We start from the raw sequence: 21,411 nt of genomic DNA on the forward strand, positions 1-21,411 counted from the left end.
AAACTACTATTATATCTATGGTTTATTTTAGTCCCTGCACAGTATGATCTCATCTATGGGTTATATTGCTGTAGTTCAGTCTGTGGTTGTGTCTGATGTCAATGGGGATGAGGGTTTTCTTGGGTCTGAGCCAAGTCCAGGCCTTGCTGAGAGGCCGGAGGAGCAGAGTGCTTTTCCTGTAGATGCTCAAGATCACATTCCTGAGAGAGGCCCACAACAGCCTTTCTCTGAGAAAATGACTTTTGAGGATGATCTGTCAGATGCAGAAGTTAATGAGATTGGAGATAGAAGACAAGACTTTTGTAAACCAAGGGAAAGTTCTCAAGCTCACCGAAGGTTAGCCGGTCTGTTGGAAAAGAGGAGTAAGAAACTGTTATCTGGCTGTAGAGGAAAACGGTATGTTTTCCTTTTGCTTCATGAGTCAGGAAAGGCTTTAAACGAAACAGGGAAATTATTTTAGCTCAGTCTCTCCAACGTTGAACCTTCATGTCAGTCTTGCTTCCAAGTGGGTTTCTAGTTACATGTTTCAGGGTTTGCCAGGTTCTGTTCTGCATATTGGATATTCATGCTGACTTGTTCTTTTATTCTTGTTTTTGCCTTTGTACCTTGAAGTTCATGGACTTTTTGTTACCTGTGGAAAATACTGTTTTTGGACAGAACTGTTTCCTTTAATTTAATTGCTTTGCTCACATATATCCTTCAATAAACTGTTTGCTGATTTTACTATATTGGTGTGGTATTTAAGATCAGAGTGTTCCTGCTCTGGAATACAACATACATCCTCCCTGACTTTCATGGAGGATAGTGGTATAGTCTCCCTGCTCCCATCACAAAAGTTTTTAAAAATGGATGTCTCAGATGGCGAGGAGTGGGAGATGAGATGGAACGCAGCCACTGTAATCTTTGAACAAGTAGATATAGGTTTGCTTTATATCAGAAACACATTGAATGAACATAAGACTATGCATTGTCTTATTTACGTAATGGAAGCTCCAGTAGGATCTGAGGCATGAGAACCTGCTGTGAGTTAAATAGTGAACTGTACTCATTGTGACAGCTGCTGATTCTGCTGAATTTGCCCTTTGGAGGAGTCAGGTTATGATACTTGACACTTCATTTCCATTCCAGTGGAACAGCAGTTGTTTAGAACTATCTACTCGTCAAGTGCACTGCAGGAATATGTATTATCCCTCTCTGTTGCTATTCATAGTCTTTGCTATAGGGAGTGTGATATTTCTGCATGATCTGGATTTTTGACAATATTTATTTTTAATTTGCAATATGTGTTGCATAGCTTTTCTGATGTATTGTAATATGTTGTTTTTCCTTGCCTTGATCCATAGGAAAAGGCAGGTAAGAAATAATCATCATAATCATTTCTGGAGTACCTAGCTACATGGTTGCATGCAACAGGAAGCAATTCTGCCCACACCCCCACTAGTTGCCCACTTATGGTTATCATACTAGCCCATTAATCAGACTTTACTCAGTTTCTAGGCTTGCTAACCATTTGATGTTTGGACCGTCATCTAGCCCTTTTAGGAACAAGTTGTGGAGCTTAAGGTTCAGTCACCTTTCTATACAGTGTTTTTGTGAGTAACGCCTGTTTCTAGCCAATGAATGAAGTCTCACAACTGTGATTGACACTGACAACAGATGTACAACAGAATTCTAAATGTAGACATGCTCCATAGTCTCATAGGGAGGGAAGAATTGCACAATGGTGAGATTAAGCAGGCTGGGAAGAAGGGAGGGAAGGGTATGTCCGATCGATGAAAAAACTGTTTCAGTTCTAGTTTCTAAAGTAGGAGGCACTGGCGCTTCGCTATAGAAAGTATTTCCGATTTTTTCACCCAAAAATTTCAGATATTTCCGAAAATTTGTAGTGATTTTAAATGTTTCTAAAATGGCAGACGCGCACGCGCAATCGCCAAAAAAAAAAAAAGAAACCTGGAAAGGGGGGGGGGGCTTTTACAGGGCTCTTCCGCCCTCATTTCTTGAGCTATCCTCATCAAATTTGCAATGCCCTTGCAAGTTGTGCAAAGATACTTTGAAAACTAGAAATTCCCTTGCTATATTTGTAAGCAAGAAGGACACTAGAAATCAATGGTGTATCTGGCTATGTGATCCCACAAGCCTCAACTCAATGCCTTCAATTAGAAATGGACCTGTGACCACGCCAAGCAATGCTCTGGCAAGGTGTGCAAAGATACTTTGAAAACTAGAAATTCCCTTGCTAAGAGAAAGAACCAGCAACAAAACCCTAACCCTTTCTCCAAACCCCTCTATGGGAACAGCCAGACTGGACCCCTTCACCTCTCTCTCCCTCAAGAGGCTTGCTTGCTCTCCGTTTGCAGACCACCACCCTCTCCGCACAAAGCCCAGCCCAGAATGGCTCGCCTGGGCTACACAACGGGCTTTTATGGCAATCTTCCACGTGGACGCAGAGGACCCTAGCCCCCACCTTTGCATCCATCGTGGAAGCTTCTGATTGACTGGGGAGCGGCAGACATGTTAGGCTGCGCTAAGCTCCCATTCAAGTAGGTTGCAGAAACAAAAATATTTTTAAAAATATTTAAAAATATATATTAAAAAAATGTTGGGGAAAAAATTAATGAAACATTAAGAGACAGTTAGAGAATGGGCCAACAACGGTTCAAAATACATTGCTGGTTGCGCAGTGAGACAACGTATCGGAATGCGTCTCAAAAAGCGAGAACAATCCGATATCAATCCGATATAAGATTCAAAACGATTTTTGGACATACCTAGTATGTAGGGCAGGAGGTGAATAGAAGGAAAAAAAGGGAAGTGTGACAACAGAAGGGAAAGGAAGGGGAAGAAAGGAAAGCATGGCAAAGGTGAGAGATGCAGCAAGGAAGGGAAAGGAGGGAATGGGAGGTGAGAAGCACAGTGACAAACTGCAAAAAAGTAGTGATGTAGGCATAAGTTGGGGTAAGGCACAAGGAAGAGAATAGTAGTGGTAGAAAAGGAGGCCATGAGAGAAGAGTGGGTGGGAGGCACAAGTAACTGTCCAAAGATTTCATCCCATGAGCCGGGGGGGAGGGGGGGAGTGGAGGGAACTGCCTTACTTTGCTCCCTACTATCAAGGTCCATCTTCTGGAATAACCAGCCATCGCATGTCCTTTCCCTGTCTTTTTCCCATCTTAAGCTGTTTTAAGTTGTTTGGAGTTGGGAAGCACCCAACTTCTGAAAATGCATCCTGGACTCTGTTTCCATGCTTTGCAGAAATGGAGACCCACAGAGTCCCACTGGAGGTGCCCTTTCTGAAGTGCGTGGAAACACATGGAAAAAGAGAGCAGATTATGTGAGATGAGGTCCCAAGAAGCAAAGGAAAGGAGCACAGTGAAGGTGAGGCAAAGAAGCAAGGAAGGCAGAGTGATTCAGTTGCAGAATAAGGGAGGCAGGCAGTATGACAGCAATAAACGAAGCAAACAGGAAAGGAGGAAAGAGAAGTGGGGAGATTTGGCGTGCAAAAAGCAAGAAACGCTAGCACAAGGTGAGGCAAAAATACAAGGAAAGGAGGTGTTCTTTGCAATTCCCCTGCATTTTCCCTTGTGAATCAGATGACAACCATTCTCTGGAGTGTCCTGTGATATTTTCATGTATTTGTACCTTTTCACCATCAGTTAAAAACTTATGGCAAAAAAACCCTCATCCTAGAATGATCTGATGAAAATAATATTAGGTAGAGGTAAAGGTTTCCCCTGACGTTAAGTCCAGACATGTCTGACTCTGGGGGTTGGTGCTCATCTCCATTTCTAAGCCAAAGAGCCGGCGTTGTCCATAGACACCTCCAAGGTCATGTGGCCAGTATGGCTGCATGGAGCACCGTTACCTTCCCGCCAGAGCGGTACCTATTGATCTACTCACATTTGCATGTTTTTGAACTGCTAGGTTGGCAGGAGCTGGAGCTACAGCGGGCGCTCAAGCCGCTCCCGGGATTTGAACCTGGGACCTTTCGGTCTGCAAGTTCAGTAGCTCAGTGCTTTAATGCACTTCGCCACTGCGGCTCCTAAAATATAATATTAGAATGGATTAAACTTGACTGTCAAATGATGATGACTCCACGATTTTCATAGTTTTCTTAACAACAACAGTAACAACATCAACAACAACACACTTTATTTATATTCCACCCTTCTCCCCAAGGGGATTCAGAGCAAATTACAGCATTTACAGTAGACATAGGCAAACATTCAATGCATTTATAGTCACATACAATGAGACACACAAACACAAACAAAGGTAAAGGCTTCTCCTTTCATTTCCGGCTTCTGGAGGCGGTGCCCATCTCTGGATCTGGGGAGGTGCTTTCTCCATTTTCAAGCCAAGGAGCTTGGTCATGTGGCCGGCAAGATTGCTTGGAGTGTCTCTTTGCCTTTTCCCACTGAAGAAGTACCTATTTATCTACTCACATTTGCATGTTTTTGAACTCCTAGGTTGGCAGGAGCTAGGGCTGACAGAAGGGAGCTCACTCCGTCTGGTGGATTCGAACTGCTGACCTTCAGGTCAGCAGTTTAGCAGCACAAGGGTTAAACCCATTGTGCCACTGTGGCCTATTTCTTAGGCAAGGAGTACTCAGATTTAGCTTGTACCACACCAGAAGTGTGCACAGCACTTAACATGGCTCCTGTCTTTCTGTTATTCTCAACATCAATCCTGTAAGAGAGGCTTGGTGGGAGGTAGTGATGGCCCGCATCACATGGACAAACTAGGATTTGAATTTGCGACTCTCTGTTTCAGCTGCAGCATTTTAAACATTATATACTAGTTGTTGCAGAAGGAAAATGCTGCCAAGGTTGAATCATAGTGATAGGAAAAATGTAAGTATTAATGTGTTGAATCTGCCTAGTTAGAATGCAAAGTAATATGCATAATGACAATAATATGCATAACAATGAATTAGATGGCTGGATTACACCCAATCCCAGAATTAATGCTTATGCTATAATAACATTTGTTAGTAAATGACGTAAGAGTCTTTGTTCTGGGGAACTGAAAAGATAGCACGCTTCTACAGGGCTTTTATCCTGTCATCGTCCTTTTATCCTGCCTCAAACACATAATGTTCCAAGGACAGAATACCAGATGATAATTTTCATTTGAAACTCTCCTGTGCTCCCTCCCCCCCCCCCCCGTTGCTTTCGTCTTGTGTATGTTTTTTTTTTTTTTTTACATAAAATCTGCTAATGAGTAAAATACAGGATAGCTGCACAAAATCAGTTGATTCTCAATACTAGAACCATCTGCCTTGAAGCTCACTCAAGTTATACTGGCAACCCTGTTCCAGGGAAGATTTATGGGCTTCTGAAGATTTCACTCTGGGAACAAGAATAGTTGGGAAGACTTTCATACTATTTTTGTATTTCTCTCTCTGTGCTGGGAGCTGGCTGTGAAGTTTGAGACTTAGCTCAAAGTGCCTTAGCCATAGAGGCAGTGAGTCCCCAGAAATACGAGAATATATCATTTATGCTGGACAAGTGAGATGATGGTAGGCTATTTTGCACAATCGGAGTTAACACTGAATTCCTGGGAGCGTTGACTTGGCACATGTTTGTACAGATCAAGGAAATCAAAACACATTACAGGTGGATAGGATTAAGCTAAATATCTCCATTATTTCACTTCGTTTGCTTGTGTATATTGGGACCGCAGTGGCACAATGGGTTAAACCACTGAGCTGCTGAACTTGCTAACTGGAAGGTTGGTGGCTTGAATCTGTGGAAGAGGGTGAGCTCCCACTGTTAGCCCCAGCTTCTGCCAACCTAGCAGTTTGAAAACATGCAAATGTGAGTAGATCAATAGGTATCGCCTAGGCAGGAAGATAAAGGGTGCTCCATGCAGTCATGCTGGCCACATGACCTAGGAGGTGTCTACAGACAATGCAGGCTCTTCAACTTAGAAATGGAAATGTGCACCACCTTCAGAGCCGGCAGGGGGAGCCTTGACCTTTATCTGTATTTTGTTGTTTTTAGGCATTAAATGTTTGCCTTTGTGTTTGCATATGCTGGAATCTGCCCTGAGTTCCCTCGGGGAGATAGGGCAGAATGCAAATACAGTAGAGTCTCACTTATCCAACGTTCTGGATTATCCAACGCATTTTTGTAGTCAATGTTTTCAATACATTGTGATATTTTGGTGCTTAATTCATAAATATAGGAATTACTACATAGCATTACTGAGTACTGAACTACTTTTTCTGTCAAATTTATTGTATAACATGATGTGCTTAATTTGTAAAATCATAACCTAATTTGATGTTTAATAGGCTTTTCCTTAATCCCTCCTTATTATCCAACATATTCATTTATCCAACGTTCTGCCGGCCCGTTTATGTTGGATAAGTGAGACTCTACTGTATTATAGCATATATATTATATATGCTTCTTTTAAAAATCGACTGTGCATGACATTAATTTATTTGCACTTTCACAAAATCTCTCAATTTTCTTTGCATTTCCTAAAAAGTAATGGATTTTCCCCTTTCCCATTCTGGCCATTGCTAATAGTCTCTTAACATGCACTAAGGAATAAATCTCATTTATTTTATTGAAATTTAGAGTGCATTCACATGGTTGAATTAAGGCAATTTGATTGCCCTCGCTCAATGTTATGGAATATTTGGAGTTGTGGTTTTCAAGGACTTTAGCCAAAGTGTGCTGGTGACTTATCAATCTAGAACTCCCAGGATCTCATAGCATGGAGCCATGACAGTTACAGTGATGGACCAACAATGTGATTCAGGAGCTAAAAAAGCCAATGGGATTTTGGCCTGCACAAATAGGAGTCTAGTATTTAAATCCAGGGAAGTCATGCTACCCCTCTATTCTGTCTTGGTCAGACCACACCTGGAATACTGTGTCCAATTCTGGCCATCGCAATTGAAGGGAGATGTTGACAAGCTGGAAAGTGTCCAGAGGAGGGAAGTCATAGGGAGGAGGAAGCCGGCTTGTTTTCTGCTGCCCTGGAGACTAGGACGTGGAACAATGGCTTCAAACTACAGGAAAGGAGATTCCATCTGAACATTAGGAAGAACTTCCTCACTGTGAGAACTGTTCAGCAGTGGAACTCTCTGCAGTAGAGAGTTGGTAGAGGCTCTTTCTTTGGAGGCTTTTAAGCAGAGGTTGGGTGGCCATCTGTCAGGGGTACTTTGAATGTGATTTTCCTGCTTCTTGGTAGTGGGTTGGACTGGGAGACCAACAAATTCTCTTCCAACTCTATAATTCTATGATTCTAGAGTCTGTACTTTCTGCCCACAAAGTGGTCTGAGAAGTGGCAAATAATAAAGAATAGAGAAGATCCTCCACAAGACTCATGTACAATAAATTCTAATACTCTCATCTCTTAAAAAAGTCTCAATAGAAATATTTGAGAAAAAGGGTTTTTAAAGAAATTGTGGTGTAATAGTGCTCTTGACAATTATCTCAATTCCTTAACATTGTGACACACACCCCTACTGTAACACTCGTGTAATTTTCTTTCCTCAACACAATGACTGTGAATCCTCTTAAGGCAGCCTAATGGTTCTTGTGAATAGAAAAAGTGCCTGCCTCAAAAAGAATCAGTTGCTTCCGAATTCTGGACAAGGGTCTGGGGCTCCTTGTTTCTAATTATTTGCATCGTTGATCTTGATGACATCTGAACATCTTGGCTTCTGTTTCCCCAAAAAAGCAATCTCATATGAGTATGTGCATTATTTATTATATCAAAGTTGTACCCAGAAACCTGGATGGGATGAGGGGAGGAATAAACGTGGGTATTGCGCAAGTCAGCAGGAACAGCAGAGCCAGTTTGTTCTATTGCTTTATTACTAGGTTTCATGTTCCCATTCCAGGTTTTGGTATTTTTTTCTTTTTTAAAAAAAAAGCATGTTAGAAGCAAAAGGGCAATGACTCTGAGAGGCCAGGATGATGGCACTTGTGCTGATGAATGTGGCAGATGGAATGAGCAATTTCTATTTTAAGATTGCAGGAAAAGCTAGGAGCTGATTCCCAAAGGCTGATAAAGCCCCAACAAATATCTAGACAGGCCATGTTTAAGAGACAGAGAGAGGGGACTGCCTCCCTGTCTTTTTCTTCTTCCACTTCACAGTAAAGACACTAAACATGCAATCTGGGAGCTCCTCAGTCTTCATTTCAATTAACAATTGATGCTGGTGGCTTAGTGTTAATTAGGAACAGAGAAGTGTTGCCTCTCCTTTCATCTATATATATATATAAATGTAATGTGCATAATTCCCATGGAGTAAACAACAAAACCACTGGACTAAATCACACCAAATTTGGTGTTATGGTTGAGCCTTCGGGCTCCGATAATAGAAGAAGGGGTCATAAGACTCCTCGAGAGTCAGACTCTTTCGAGGAGCGTGAAGGAAAACGGCTCCGGGATTTGTTTACAGACCCGACAGATGAGGACTCATTTGAGGGTTTTTCTGAGGGTTTGGAGGAAGAGATGGCCAGCTCGGAGGAGGATGACATGGAATGGACTCGCGTGAGGGAGGATGTGGGTGTTGGGAAAACAGGCAATGAAAGTATGGGAGGTGAGTGGCGGGTTGCAGGATCAGACCCATGGACTGGCTGGAGGGATGGAGCGGCATCCACAGCTGGGGATGCTGTGGGGCGTAGTCAAAGGTGCTTAAGCTCTGATGAGGATGATGATGTTGGGGCGTCTGGAATTGGGATGGCAGCTGACAGCGATGATGAGCTTGAACTGGGATAAAATGGGGTTTGGGATCAATGTCTAATTGCGTTGGGCAAGGTAATCTGGACGGACGCTTGGGCTCTTGTTGGGGAACTTCCTGAAGACGGGTGTGATTCGTTGCTGGATACGTAAGTTTACCAAGGACACTGGGCATCGACGGCGGGAGGAACTGTGTGGGGTTTTTCTCTGTGCAACTTGTGTTTAATCTCAATAGCTTGGACCTCCGTCGTCTTTTTGACGGGCAATACCTACTTACTGGATTGACGCTGGACTGATTGACTTCGATTCCGGATTATCCCTTCTGCTGGCTATCGGTGAGACCCTTGGATTTCTGGACGACTACGCTTGGCTATAGACCTCTGGACCGGATTGGGACCCTGCTGACTGCCGTTACCCTGACCGCTGTGCTTGGACCTGGATTTCGTTGGCCGCTGAACCTCAAACTGAATCCTGACTACGACCACGCTTTCGTCCGCTGCAGGAAGGGATAAACAAGCCTGGTTTATTCCCCTGCTGTTTCTGAGTAGCAGAGAGGAATCTGCCACCAGTCTGTTGTTTACATTCTGACTCCTGTTGATCCTCTTTTGTTTGCATTGTTTGCCAGGCTGAAGTAAGCACTTTGATTTAATCCGGATTATACTTCTGTTTAACCCGGTTTATTCCTTTGAACCGTTTAAGCTCAAACTGAGCTGTTTTTTGTTATTTATCACACTGAAGTCAAGTGTTTGCCCTGTTCTTTGTTTCCTACGGGCGTTTTTAGTTCTGTAACCTCAATAAACTGAGTTTTGTTTTACTTGCTGGCGTTCTGTCTATGACATTTGGCCACAAAAGACATAGTCATCCAATCTATGTCTTTCAATCAACAAACCCTATAAAATTAGGTCAAAATTACAGAAAACCTCCAAAACCAAAAATTACTAACCACGCATGTGCAGAGGCATTATTACAGTAATACAGAAATCATTAAACCTAAATTTAGTTCAATACATCAATATGAAAACAGATACAAAAGGCGTTGTTAAACAATCAAACAAAGGACTGTTACATTCACAGTAGAAACAATATTTTTCTCTTGAAGGATGAATTTTCTCCTCTTCTCATAAACAATAAATGTTCTTTAGTTCTTTGATTGTTCCACATACACAAATTGAGTCCTCTTCTTATATATAATGATTGTTCTTGTTTCTTTATTATGGATAGTAGACTGCAAAACCACAACCAGTTTTAACTCACAAGAGTCTTCATCAGGTGGATTGTAGTCCTTTTTCTCAGTTGTTTTTTTGAGTTTTTTAAATGTGGATCCTATAGGGAACATATATAGTGGCTACCAGTTTTTTACAATACATATAGTTACATGATACACAACAAAGATAATGTAAAAGTCATACTCACAGAAAGATCTAAGTTTTAAACACGCATACTCTGCAAACAGTTTGATTCCAATGCGAGTATAAAACTGAGTAACTAATTTCACTCTTAAATGGCAAGCACAATGGTCAGGTGGTTGTAAAGTAATGTAATTGCTCACACCCTCCAAAGGCATAGATTTCCAGACGAAGCTTCTACAGCGTGAATCTTTTTGGATTTTCACACTCCAAATGGAACATCCGAAGGGGTTGAACAATACCAACTCTTATGATTGTTTCTTGTAAAGATTGATAGTCTTCTAAATGTGACTCTGGAGTAACAGCAATTACATTACTTTACAAGATGCTATTCAGAGGGATTATTCATCCTTTTAGTTGCCCTCTTTCTCTGTATACCTCTCACTTCAGAGTCATTATCATCATTATTATTACTACTACTATTATTCTTGGGTTGCTCTGAATCATGAAAATGAACAAAACCAGGCTCCCAGCATTACAAAACTCTACAACCAAGACAGTAAATAAAGAACAACACTCTGAAAACAGGGTAATACCAGATAGGAAACAACCAGAGCCAGCTAACACCTCCCAACAGAGGATACCCCCAGGGAGGAAACAGAAAGGCTTTGAAATTACAAGGCTATTACATGGGGCATGGCCCCATGTAAGCCGCCCCGAGTCCCTCCGGGGAGATGGGGTGGGATATAAGAATAAAATTATTATTATTATTATTAATCAAGCCAGTCAATTGCAACATTCACATTTGCCTCAGGCATACAAGAGTTTTTTCTCCCACCTAGGACATTATTCCACAGATAGATAAACTGCACTTGCATGGCTCCTTCCTACCTACAGGGATCCTCCATTGAGCACCTTGAATAGCACTGAATAGCCTTGCAGCTTCAAACACAGGATGCTTCCCATTACATTGTTTTTCATAACAACAGACTACACCACACCAATGTATGGCCGAGCACAGCTAGACATATTCCGAACAGGAAACAACCAGAGCCAGTTAACACCTCCCAACAAAGGATTCCCCCTGAAAGTTGTCGTCGTCGTCATCATCATCATCATCATCATCATCACCTGTGTTGTCGAAGGCTTTCATGGCTGGGATCACAGGGTTGTTGTATGTCTTTCGGGCTGTGTGGCCATGTTCCAGAAGAATTCTCTCCTGATGTTTCACCCACATCTATGGCAGGCATCCTCAGGGGTTGTGAGGCATGGATAAACTAGGCAAGGAAGGTAAATATATATCTGTGGTGAGTCCAGGGTGTGACAAGAGTCCTTTGTCAGTTGGAAGCCAGCGCTAATGTTTCAATTAATCACCCTAATTAGCATTGGAAATCATCATCATTATTATTATTGGGTTGTTATATTATTACTATTATATTATTATTATATTATTCATTATTCATGACGACATTGAAATTAGAATAGAGAGAAACTGCAAGAGATACCATAGATTGTTGTACATGGAAATAATGGTAGTAAATAGTTTTTGATTTATTAAATACAGTTATATATTACAATTATACATTTTTGTTATTTAAATCATACATATTACGAAATTATGTTTTTTTTCTTGAAGTGACACACCACCCATGTCATGCTAGGTTTTTTTAGGTGAATTTTGACACACCAAGCACAAAAGGTTGCTCATCATTGACATGAACTGAGCTCTCCAATATCTTAACCTATTTTGGGAGTAGGGTTTAGCACCTTGGACAGCTCTTTTAGAATTAAAAGTAGAGCCCAGAACAGATTTGCTGCCACATAGATGTAGAAGCCACCAACTGGTATCGACTAACTACTGGCAAAGAGAAATCAAAGTGGGCAATATAGTTCAAATTTTTGGGTTTTAAAAATCATGACAACATTAGATGACCTCAATATGTCCTTAGTTGTATTGCTCCACTCTTCAATTACAAGATAACAATATTTGACAGAATAATAAAGGTTGTTATTGAAATAAAAAGGATGTATATTCTTGCCTTGCTAATCACCATCATCCATGTAATGAATACGGTACAGTTTTTCATATATACACTGAACACTTGAAATGTTCTGTGTAAATGTCAAGGATTATTATTATCATAATGATATTAAAAGAAGGCTGCTATAAAAAATACAGACGCTTTTTCTTCTCTTCCATCTGCTCTCCCCCTAATGGAGTTCTACTTTTTGTTATGTACATTTGGAAAATAAGGCTATTCCATTTTTTACAACACAATCACTGCTAATTGAAGAGAATCTAGTTGAATCCATGCTAGCCATTTTCTTTGAAATTGTCATGAATGGTAAACTCAAATCAGATGACATTGCCATTAAAAATGTATGGTCAACTGCTTCCTCTGTGGTTAATCATGTGTTTTTAAACACCCTGGTTTATAGTGATTGTCTGGTAGAGGGCAATGTTGCTTTGCTCCTGTTTCAGTTTTACAGCCTGAGGATGTGATTTGAATAAACAGTTCATACAAACAGCCAGAGGAAGACTAGTGTAATAGATTAGGGGAGTAACAAACAATGTACTAATGCAAAGGAGGTTTCTGCCCTGCCTAAGAAAGATTGTGGTGAACCTATTACAGGAAAAAAAACACCTTCTTGGATCCCATCTTACCAGAAAATTACTGATCAGTCTGCAGTGTTCCTTTCTTGGCCAAGGTTCTTGTATGGTAACCTTCTATCTCCCGAAGCTCCTGAATGAAGTTGATAATCTCAATATCTTTAAGTCCTGAATATGGGACAGAGATATCTTTGAGGTATCTGTATAGGATTTCATTATAACATGTTACTCTCAACAAAAACAGCTCATCTGGGCCGGGCTGTGGCGCAGCTGGCTAGTAATCAGCTGCAATAAATCACTACTGACCGAGAGGTCATGAGTTCGAAGCCCGGGTCGGGTTAAGCCCCCGACCATTAAAGAGCCCGGCTTGCTGTTGACCTATGCAGCCCCAAAAGACAGTTGCATCTGTCAATTAGGGAAATTTAGGTACGCTTTATGCGGGAGGCTAATTTAACTAATTTACAACATCATAAAACTGCCAGCAAAACACGAGGAATGGAATGAGGAAGTACAGCCACTAGTGGACAGTGAAGCAACAGCTCCCCCTGTGGCCGGAATCGTGAAGCTGGAAAAAAAAAGTTAAATGCCTCTGTGTCTGTCTATATATGTTGTTTGTCTGTTGGCATTGAATGTTTGCCATATATGTGTTCATTGTAATCCGCCCTGAGTCCCCTTCAGGGTGAGAAGGGTGGAATATAAATACTGTAAATAAAATAAAGAAATAATTTGATGGGTTTGGCTAAAGTTCACAAAAATTCAGATGCTCAGTATTTGATGGGCAAAAGGGCTCTTCGTTGTTTTTGCTATGACAGACTAATAGGGTCACTCCTCTGGAAACTGTCCTTTTCCACCTTATTTTCCCATAAAACTTTTTTCTTTCCTTCCTTAGGTCCGCAAAAGAAGTAAAGCATGTCGTGGTGGATTGTGGGAAAATGATGAATTAGTCTCCATCAATGGAAGACCATGTGCTGGCCTCTCCCATGCAAGTGCCATGCAGCTCATTGATTCTTCCAACGGTGTCCTCAGCATCGTTGTTAAAAGGTAATGGAGGTAATAGCTATTGGGATAGAGCTAATTGAAATATACACTTCCTCATTGAATATATTAAAGGTAAAGGTTTCCCCTGACGTTAAGTCCAGTTGTGACCAACTCTGGGGGTTGGTGCCCATCTCCATTTCTAAGCCGAAGAGCTGGCGTTGTCCATAGACACCTCCAAGGTCATGTGGCCGGCATGACTGCATGGAGCGCCGTTACCTTCCCGCCAGAGCGGTACCTATTGATCTACTCATGTTTGCATGTTTTCGAACTGCTAGGTTGGCAGGAACTGGGCCTAACAGCGGGCGCTCATTCCGCTTCTGGGATTTGAACCTGGTACCTTTTGGTCCGCAAGTTCAGCAGCACAGCGGTTTAACACACTGTGCCACCAGGGGCCCCCCGTATTGAATATATTTGACACTTTTTAATTCATGGTAGTCTTTTCATGAAGTTTTCATACAGACCTGTTCAGATGCTTTCATACTTTTGTAAACCAGCTAATAAAGTATGAGGTAGCTTTTTAATTGCTTGATTGACAGCATCTAAAGGGTGTTCAGCAAGGGCTCTTCTTCATTCTGGGGAGAAGTTACTAATGGGTTGCCACAGGGTTCTTTCCTTGGCCCAATGCTATTCAATATTCTTATAAATGGCTTTGGTTGATGGACTAGAGGGCATGTTTATCAGATTTGAAAGGGTCACCAAATTAGAAGAAATAGCAAATGTCCCAGAGGTCAGAATCAAAATTCAAAATCACTTTAACAGATTAGAGAGCCAAAATTAACAAATTGACTCTCAATAGGGAGAAATATAAGCTACTCCACTTAGGCAAAACAAAACACAAAACTAATCAAAGATATAGGATGGGTGACACCTTTCTTGACAACAGCTCGGGCTGTGGCGCAGGCTGGAGAGCAGCTGCAATGAATCACTGCAATGAATCACTCTGACCAGGAGGTCATGAGTTTGAGGCCCGCTCGGAGCCTATGTTTGTCTGTCTTTGTTCTATGTTAAAAGGCATTGAATGTTTGCCTATATGTGTAATGTGATCCGCCCCGAGTCCCCTTCGGGGTGAGAAGGGCGGAATATAAATGCTGTAAATAAATAAATAAAATAAATATATGTGAAAGAGGTCTAGTAGTCTTAGTAGACTAAGAGTTGAACATGTGTCAACAGTGTGATGTGGCAGCTAAAAAAGTCATTACGATTCTGATTCTGGTCTATGTCTATCTATAGGCGCGATCACTTGTGGCCGAGTATAATTGTCTTCCAAGGGTAGAGTCTTGGTGGTAGATTCTCAAGTGACTGTAGATACCTATTCTGGAGCCAAGTGGTCTGTCACAATGAAGACATGGGTTTCCAGGAGGAAGGCAGTCACGACAAGGGTTTGCTTGATGCATCTTCCTCTTGGCACATTTGTCCCTTTCGCCTTCTATTTGTGTCTCTTCAAAATCCATACCATTATGCCAGGGCTTCCCAGTTCTTGGTGTTTACACCACATTTTTAAGGTTAGCTTTAATCCCATCTTTAAATCTCTTTTGCTGCTCACCAACGTTCTGCTTTGTGTTCTTGACCTGAGAATAAAGTAATTGCTTTGGGAGACAGTAATCAGCATTTGGATAATGTGGCCAGTCCAGTAAAGTTGATGGCGAAGAACCATTGCTTGAATGCTGGTGGTGAAGGATGTCCTATTGAAGATGAAGCAATGGATCCAAGCTACAGGAAATGGGTTTCCATCAAAGCATTAGGCAAAATTTACTGTACTTGTGATGGGAGTTGTTAGAGAGTGGAACCTGCTGCCACAGAGTGTGGTGGAGTCTCCTTTTTTGGAGGTTTTAAAACAGATGGCCAACTGAAGAGAGCTTTGAGTGTGTATTCCTGCATGGCAGTGGTTGCACTGGATGGCCTTTATGGTCTCTTCTAACTCCGTGATTCTACTCTTCAGGCTGAGACCTGCTCAGATTTTTAGTGGCTTGTTTTAAACAGGATATTAGACATGTGATATCAGTTTTCTCATTCATTCCTTCAAGCACCTTGTGTCTTTTAAAACTAAGTTATCTTGCTTTGCCTGTATAGCTTTAGGATACAAGAAATCTGTGGCCTGAGCAGATGTATGTTGCACTGGCATGCTAATAATTTATGCACAGAACTTGACAGCCCAATTTAAACATGGAGCCTGCCAGATGGAATGTTGCATGGGAGAAGTTCTTGCTTGCTTGGCATCAGGTTTAAATAAGAGCCGTGTAACAGGATCGTGTACCCCCAGTGTCCACATTTTGTAACATTCTCTGGAGCATGCTGTAACACGATAGTGACTTTACTTTCTTTTATATTGTAATCCTATTTTGTGCAATTACATTAGATTCCAAAATTACTAGTGTGCCGTCGCGCCTGGGGCTATAACTCTTAGTGAAAGAGGCATGGACATGACATCTTTCCCTAGGGGATTGCTTCTTGCCCTCCTTTAGGGAAACTGGAACTCCCAAGGACCAAAACACTGTAGATAACTCAAAAACTGGTTTTATTGTTCACAAAGGTTATCTCAATAAGCTGGAAGTTTCAAAGGGGTAAAGGAATATATACATTACAGTCTTTGGTTGTTTTAAGTCCAAGGAGCTCTGTAGCTGAGAAGCTTTTCCAGTTCCCTCTTTCTCAATGACTGTGAATGCCGGAGCAAACTCGGCCTCAGTCCAAATGGCCTATGTTTGAAGACACAGTCTTCCTCTGTTGCCAAAGGACTGATTTGAAGGCGCTTGAGACTCCTCAACGTCGTTCAAGTTGGTCCTGAACATGAAGCGTAAGTCTCAAGGGTAAGAACCTCAGAATTGGTGCTGAGAGGTAACTTAATCAAGGGCTTTAGAACCAAATCTCTCTCTCACATCCATCTGGTAGAGAGCTTGCTGGTGGAATGAAAAAGGAAACACTGTCCTACTCTAGGAAAGGGTGGAGTCAAACAATTGAGCTGAATGAGCAATATAACAGGTGCAAACGACATTGATTGACAGCTACAAATAACCAATCCAACTACATTTACAGGGTAAAGGCAAAATCAGGCATGATATAACAATTCAAATCTTGCAACTTACAGTTTCACATATAGATGGCGCCACTCACGCTGTCACAACTAGTGTAATTTTCTGTTGAGGATCCAAAGGGGACCATTGCTTTTCAGAACAACAGGCTTCTGGAAAGATGACAGACTCAAGCAGTGTGTTACCTGATCTGTTTTGCCCCCTCAACCACAAACTGATCTCCTGGTGAGTCAGGAAGTATGCTTGTGGATTTTTGTGTCTCAGTCAACAAGCAAAAAAAAAAATTACGTCAAGACAAAACAAACTGGGGAAAATAAGACCACAAAATATATTGATTACAACTGCCTATAAAGTTGGTGTTATCATGAGACTTGATCTTGTTGGTTCCATCAGACAAATACCCTGGAATGACAGCTATGGGATTCCACATGGATGGATGTCAATGTGTGATCCCCCCCCACCTCATCCAGCGCAATGCAGCCTGTCCAATAAGTATCAGCACTAGACAAATACATAGCAGAGGAAAGAAGGGAAAGTTCCTATGAGAACACTGTGGTTTCCTCTCAAGGGGAGGTATTTGTTTAACTTCTGGTTGAGCTGTGTATCCAACTTCTTTCCCCAAATGCTTCAGCACTAGCCCTGTCTTTACAAACACTCGCCATTTTGGTCTTCATTGGGTGCACAGTGATCAGTTTCAGAGGATTTTATGTTTTGAACCTGAATTTCTGGTGGGTTTTTAAAATACATTGTTTTTAGCTGGATGTGTGCTGGAGCATGCATTTTGTGGACAGCCCAACCTCAAGTCAGCTCCAAACTGCATTTCAGTGCCTGCATAGAAGGGCTCTTGGATTCCATTATTCTTCCATTGGACTGACTAAGGATGTATCTACACTGTAGAATTAATACAATTTGCCACCACTTTAACTGACATAGAACAATGCTATGGAGTCCTGAGAGTTGTAGTTTGGGGAGGCATCAGCACTCTTTGGCAGAGAAGACTAACAACTTTAAAACATAACAGTTCTTGTGATTCTACAATACTGAGCCATGACAGTTCAGATGGTGGCAGGCAAACTTCATTAATTCCACAGGAAAGGTGAAACTAATTATTTTCCCCTTTTCATTATGTTTTATTTGTTAGTGTTAATAAAATGATTTCTGAACCATTGTTGAACTGATTCCTCCTCCTCCTCTTCTTTTGGTGGAGCTTATAACTATTTTTCCATATCATTTTTGTCACTTGTGCTAAATTTCTGTTATAGAAATAAATGCCCATGAATTATCTTGTTAACTGAGGTGTAGGTGTACATCTTTGAATCTTAAAGAGGCTAAAATTCAAAACCTGGACACCAAAATCCTGAGTTTGTTCTGTATGCACAGTGAAGTACTACACACACAACCTTCTATATTCAGTCATAGATGGCTTTGTATAGCTGTTCCTGGAAATACAAGCAAAAGGGGATGATTGCACCCATGTACTTATGCTTGAGGATTTCCCATAGGGGCCAGGCTTAGCACAGCATGCTAAACTGCTGTGCTGCAGAAAAATCCCGCTGACCAAAAGATTGGCAGTTTGATCCTGGTTTGGGGTGAGCACCCGCCATTAGCCCCAGCTTACTTGCCCACCTAGGAGGTCGAAAGCATAAATATGAGTAGATAAATAGGTACTGCTTTTAGCGGGGAGGTAATAAAGATATCCTTAAGAACATTGATCAGATGAAAGCTTCTTGGCATGGAAAATGGAGTGACAGCACCCCCCATGGCCGGAGTCGTACACAGCCTCCAAGATGTCGGAAATAAGATAGGAAAAATTGCCTTTATCTCTGTTTGTGTTGTCTGTCCTTGTTAATTGCATAATCGGCATTGAATGTTTGCTGTATGTGTGTTCTGTGAGCCACTCTGAGCTCCCTTCAGGGTGAGAAGGGTGGGGTATAAATAATGTAAATAAATTTAAAAAAAATAAAAAAATAAATCTGGTTAGCTCCTGTATAAACAGGATGATGAAGCAAGTAGAGCTTTGATATGATACAACATGGCTTTTCTCATTTTTAACTGACTCAAATCCTTTTAATTCTCTTCTTTCTATCTTTCTCAGGGCAACTACTGGAGACCAGTCCAATGGGAGATTCCTACAATCCCCTCCTCCCAGGCAGCTGCAAGTAGTTTCACCAACTTCGCCACTCGGCCAGGCTTCTCAGGTGCGTAGTCCTGAACCGGCAAGTCCCTGTGTAGTTCTAGAACCTGAGCAGCAGCCCAAGAGACAGCAGCACTTGGAGATCCTAACATCCCCTCCAGACAGTGAAGCATACTATGCTGAGACGGATAGTGACGCTGACAACATTGCTCAGGAAAAGCAGCGGAGAGCGCGCAAGAAGGGCCCCCGTTCTCCTCCAGAAGGAGTGAACAATAAGGTGGTCGAGACACAGGATGAAGTGTCTCTCTCAGAGCTGAGTGGGTATGACAGCACCCCTGAAGCAACAACACAAGCTAGAGAAGGAGGAGAAGGCCTCAGTGGGGTGGCCAAGAGGGAGATTGTCTGCCAGCCAGGAAGTCGCACAGACACCCCTTTTTCCGAGAGTGAAGCTTTGCTCCAGCCTCCTTTCCCTGAGGACCGAGAGCCATCCCCAGAGGCCATGCTTCTACCACATAAAACTAAGAACATTCGAGCAGAGAGACACCTTATCCCTATGATAGGGCCTGTGGAGCACCCTGTCGATGAGGACCTGACTACAAGCTATGCTGAGAAAGCCAAACAAGCTAGTAAGTTTTTTGTGACATACTTCTGCTGTTGATATTTGCCATTCAACTTATTTCTTGGTACAGAGCACAGCATGTTAAGAAGCAGATACAACTCTGGTTATAATTTCATCAATATGTAAATCATACGTCTCCTCCACCAGTTTTGCCTGCATCGTTTCACCCATCAAAATTATACAGTAGAGTCTCACTTATCCACATCCACTTGGATAAGTGAGAGGACCTGACTACAAGCTATGCTGAGAAAGCCAAGCAAGCTAGTAAGTTTTTTGAGACATACTTCTGGTGTTGATATTTGCCATTCAACTTATTTCTTGGCACAGAGCACAGCATGTTAAGAAGCAGATACAACTCTGGTTATAATTTCATCAATATGTAAATCATAAGTCTCCTCCACCAGTTTTGCCTGCATCATTTCACCCATCAAAATTATACAATAGAGTCTCACTTATCCAACATCTGCTTGGATAAGTGAGAGGACCTGACTACAAGCTATGCTGAGAAAGCCAAGCAAGCTAGTAAGTTTTTTGCGACATACTTCTGCTGTTGATATTTGCCATTCAACTTATTTCTTGGCACAGAGCATAGCATGTTAAGAAGCAGATAAAACTCTGGTTATAATTTCATCAATATGTAAATCATAAGTCTCCTCCACCAGTTTTGTCTGCATCATTTCACCCATCAAAATTATACAATAGAGTCTCACTTATCCAACATCCGCTTATCCAATGTTCTGGATTATCCAACACATTTTTATAGTCAATGTTTTCAATACATTGTGATATTTTGGTGCTAAATTCGTAAATGCAGTAATTACTACGTAGCATTACTGCGTATTGAACTACTTTTTCTGTCAAATTTGTTGTATTACATGATGTTTTGGTGCTTAATTTGTAAAATCATAACCTAATTTGGTGTTTAATAGGCTTCTCCTTAATCTCCCCTTATTATCCAACATATTTGCTTATCCAACATTCTGCCAGCCCGTTTATGTTGGATAAGTGAGACTCTACTGTATTTGGAGACAGGAGGAAGGAGCATTAACCTTAAAGGTGGTAAATGTACACAGAATTAAAAATAATTCAAGGAAATATTGAAATGGTGATGATTGAAAACATTGCTTACTAATGTAACCAATTGTCAGGAGTAACAATTAGACACCAAACCTGGCTTGTCAAACATAAGCAGTACAAATGCACAAGACAGACAGTGTGGTGTAATGGTTATAATGCTGTACTTGGGTGCTCTGGGAACAAATCTCTATTGAACCATGAAGCTCACTGAGACCCTTTACCATTTCTTCACTTAACCTACCTTATAGGGTTTCTGTGAGGTAAAGTGGGAAAGAATATACTTGAACACATTCAAAGAGGGGCACGATATCAGTGGATTTAATAAGTAAATATTGAAAAGCTTTAACAGCTGAACAATCTAGGCCTCTGAATCCTCTTTGCAGTTCTGCCTCTTTCTGCCAAATGCCTTATGATCTTACTTCTGGGATGACCTCCAGCTGAGTGTTGTGTTCCTGGCAGATAGTAGAGGTGATCTCATGGCCTTGGTAAATGATCTCTGCAAAGAGATTTGGAAAAAATGGCCCAGGACAGGATTGTGATTTCATCCCAGGAATTCAGCTCAATGATGCAGCAAGATGAGTAGGAGAGTTGAAATCAAGTGTATGCAGTAAAACAAGAAAAATGAAAGGAAACATTACACTATGTAACAAAATCTTAAAAATGTAAAAGTATTTTATAGTTGTTTTACTCCAGAAACTTTTGTTTTGGTGGCTGCCCAAAATCTATGTTGAATTGAAATTGAGACTCTATGAGATATTCATTGAAAAACTATATTGAAAAATGTATTGCAGGATGTCCTGCAAAAACAAAGTTTAATAAAGGTCCCAGGTTCAAACCCCGGGAGCACCGTTGAGCGC

General features: G+C 41.4%; 1 protein-coding gene across 1 annotated transcript in view; it reads left to right on the top strand.

Annotated features, from left to right (window-relative positions):
* The window catches only part of synpo2l (synaptopodin 2 like), a 59,030-nt gene that overhangs the window by 12,875 nt on the left and 24,744 nt on the right, over nt 1–21,411 (top strand). The window contains exons 2-3 of the mRNA XM_008114249.3: nt 13,550–13,701; nt 18,820–19,484. Coding sequence (XP_008112456.2) covers nt 13,550–13,701; nt 18,820–19,484 — 817 coding nt within the window. The remainder of the gene's footprint in view (nt 1–13,549; nt 13,702–18,819; nt 19,485–21,411) is intronic.

Source organism: Anolis carolinensis, chromosome 3 (genome assembly GCF_035594765.1).
Source record: "Anolis carolinensis isolate JA03-04 chromosome 3, rAnoCar3.1.pri, whole genome shotgun sequence".
Lineage (NCBI taxonomy): Eukaryota > Metazoa > Chordata > Lepidosauria > Squamata > Dactyloidae > Anolis > Anolis carolinensis.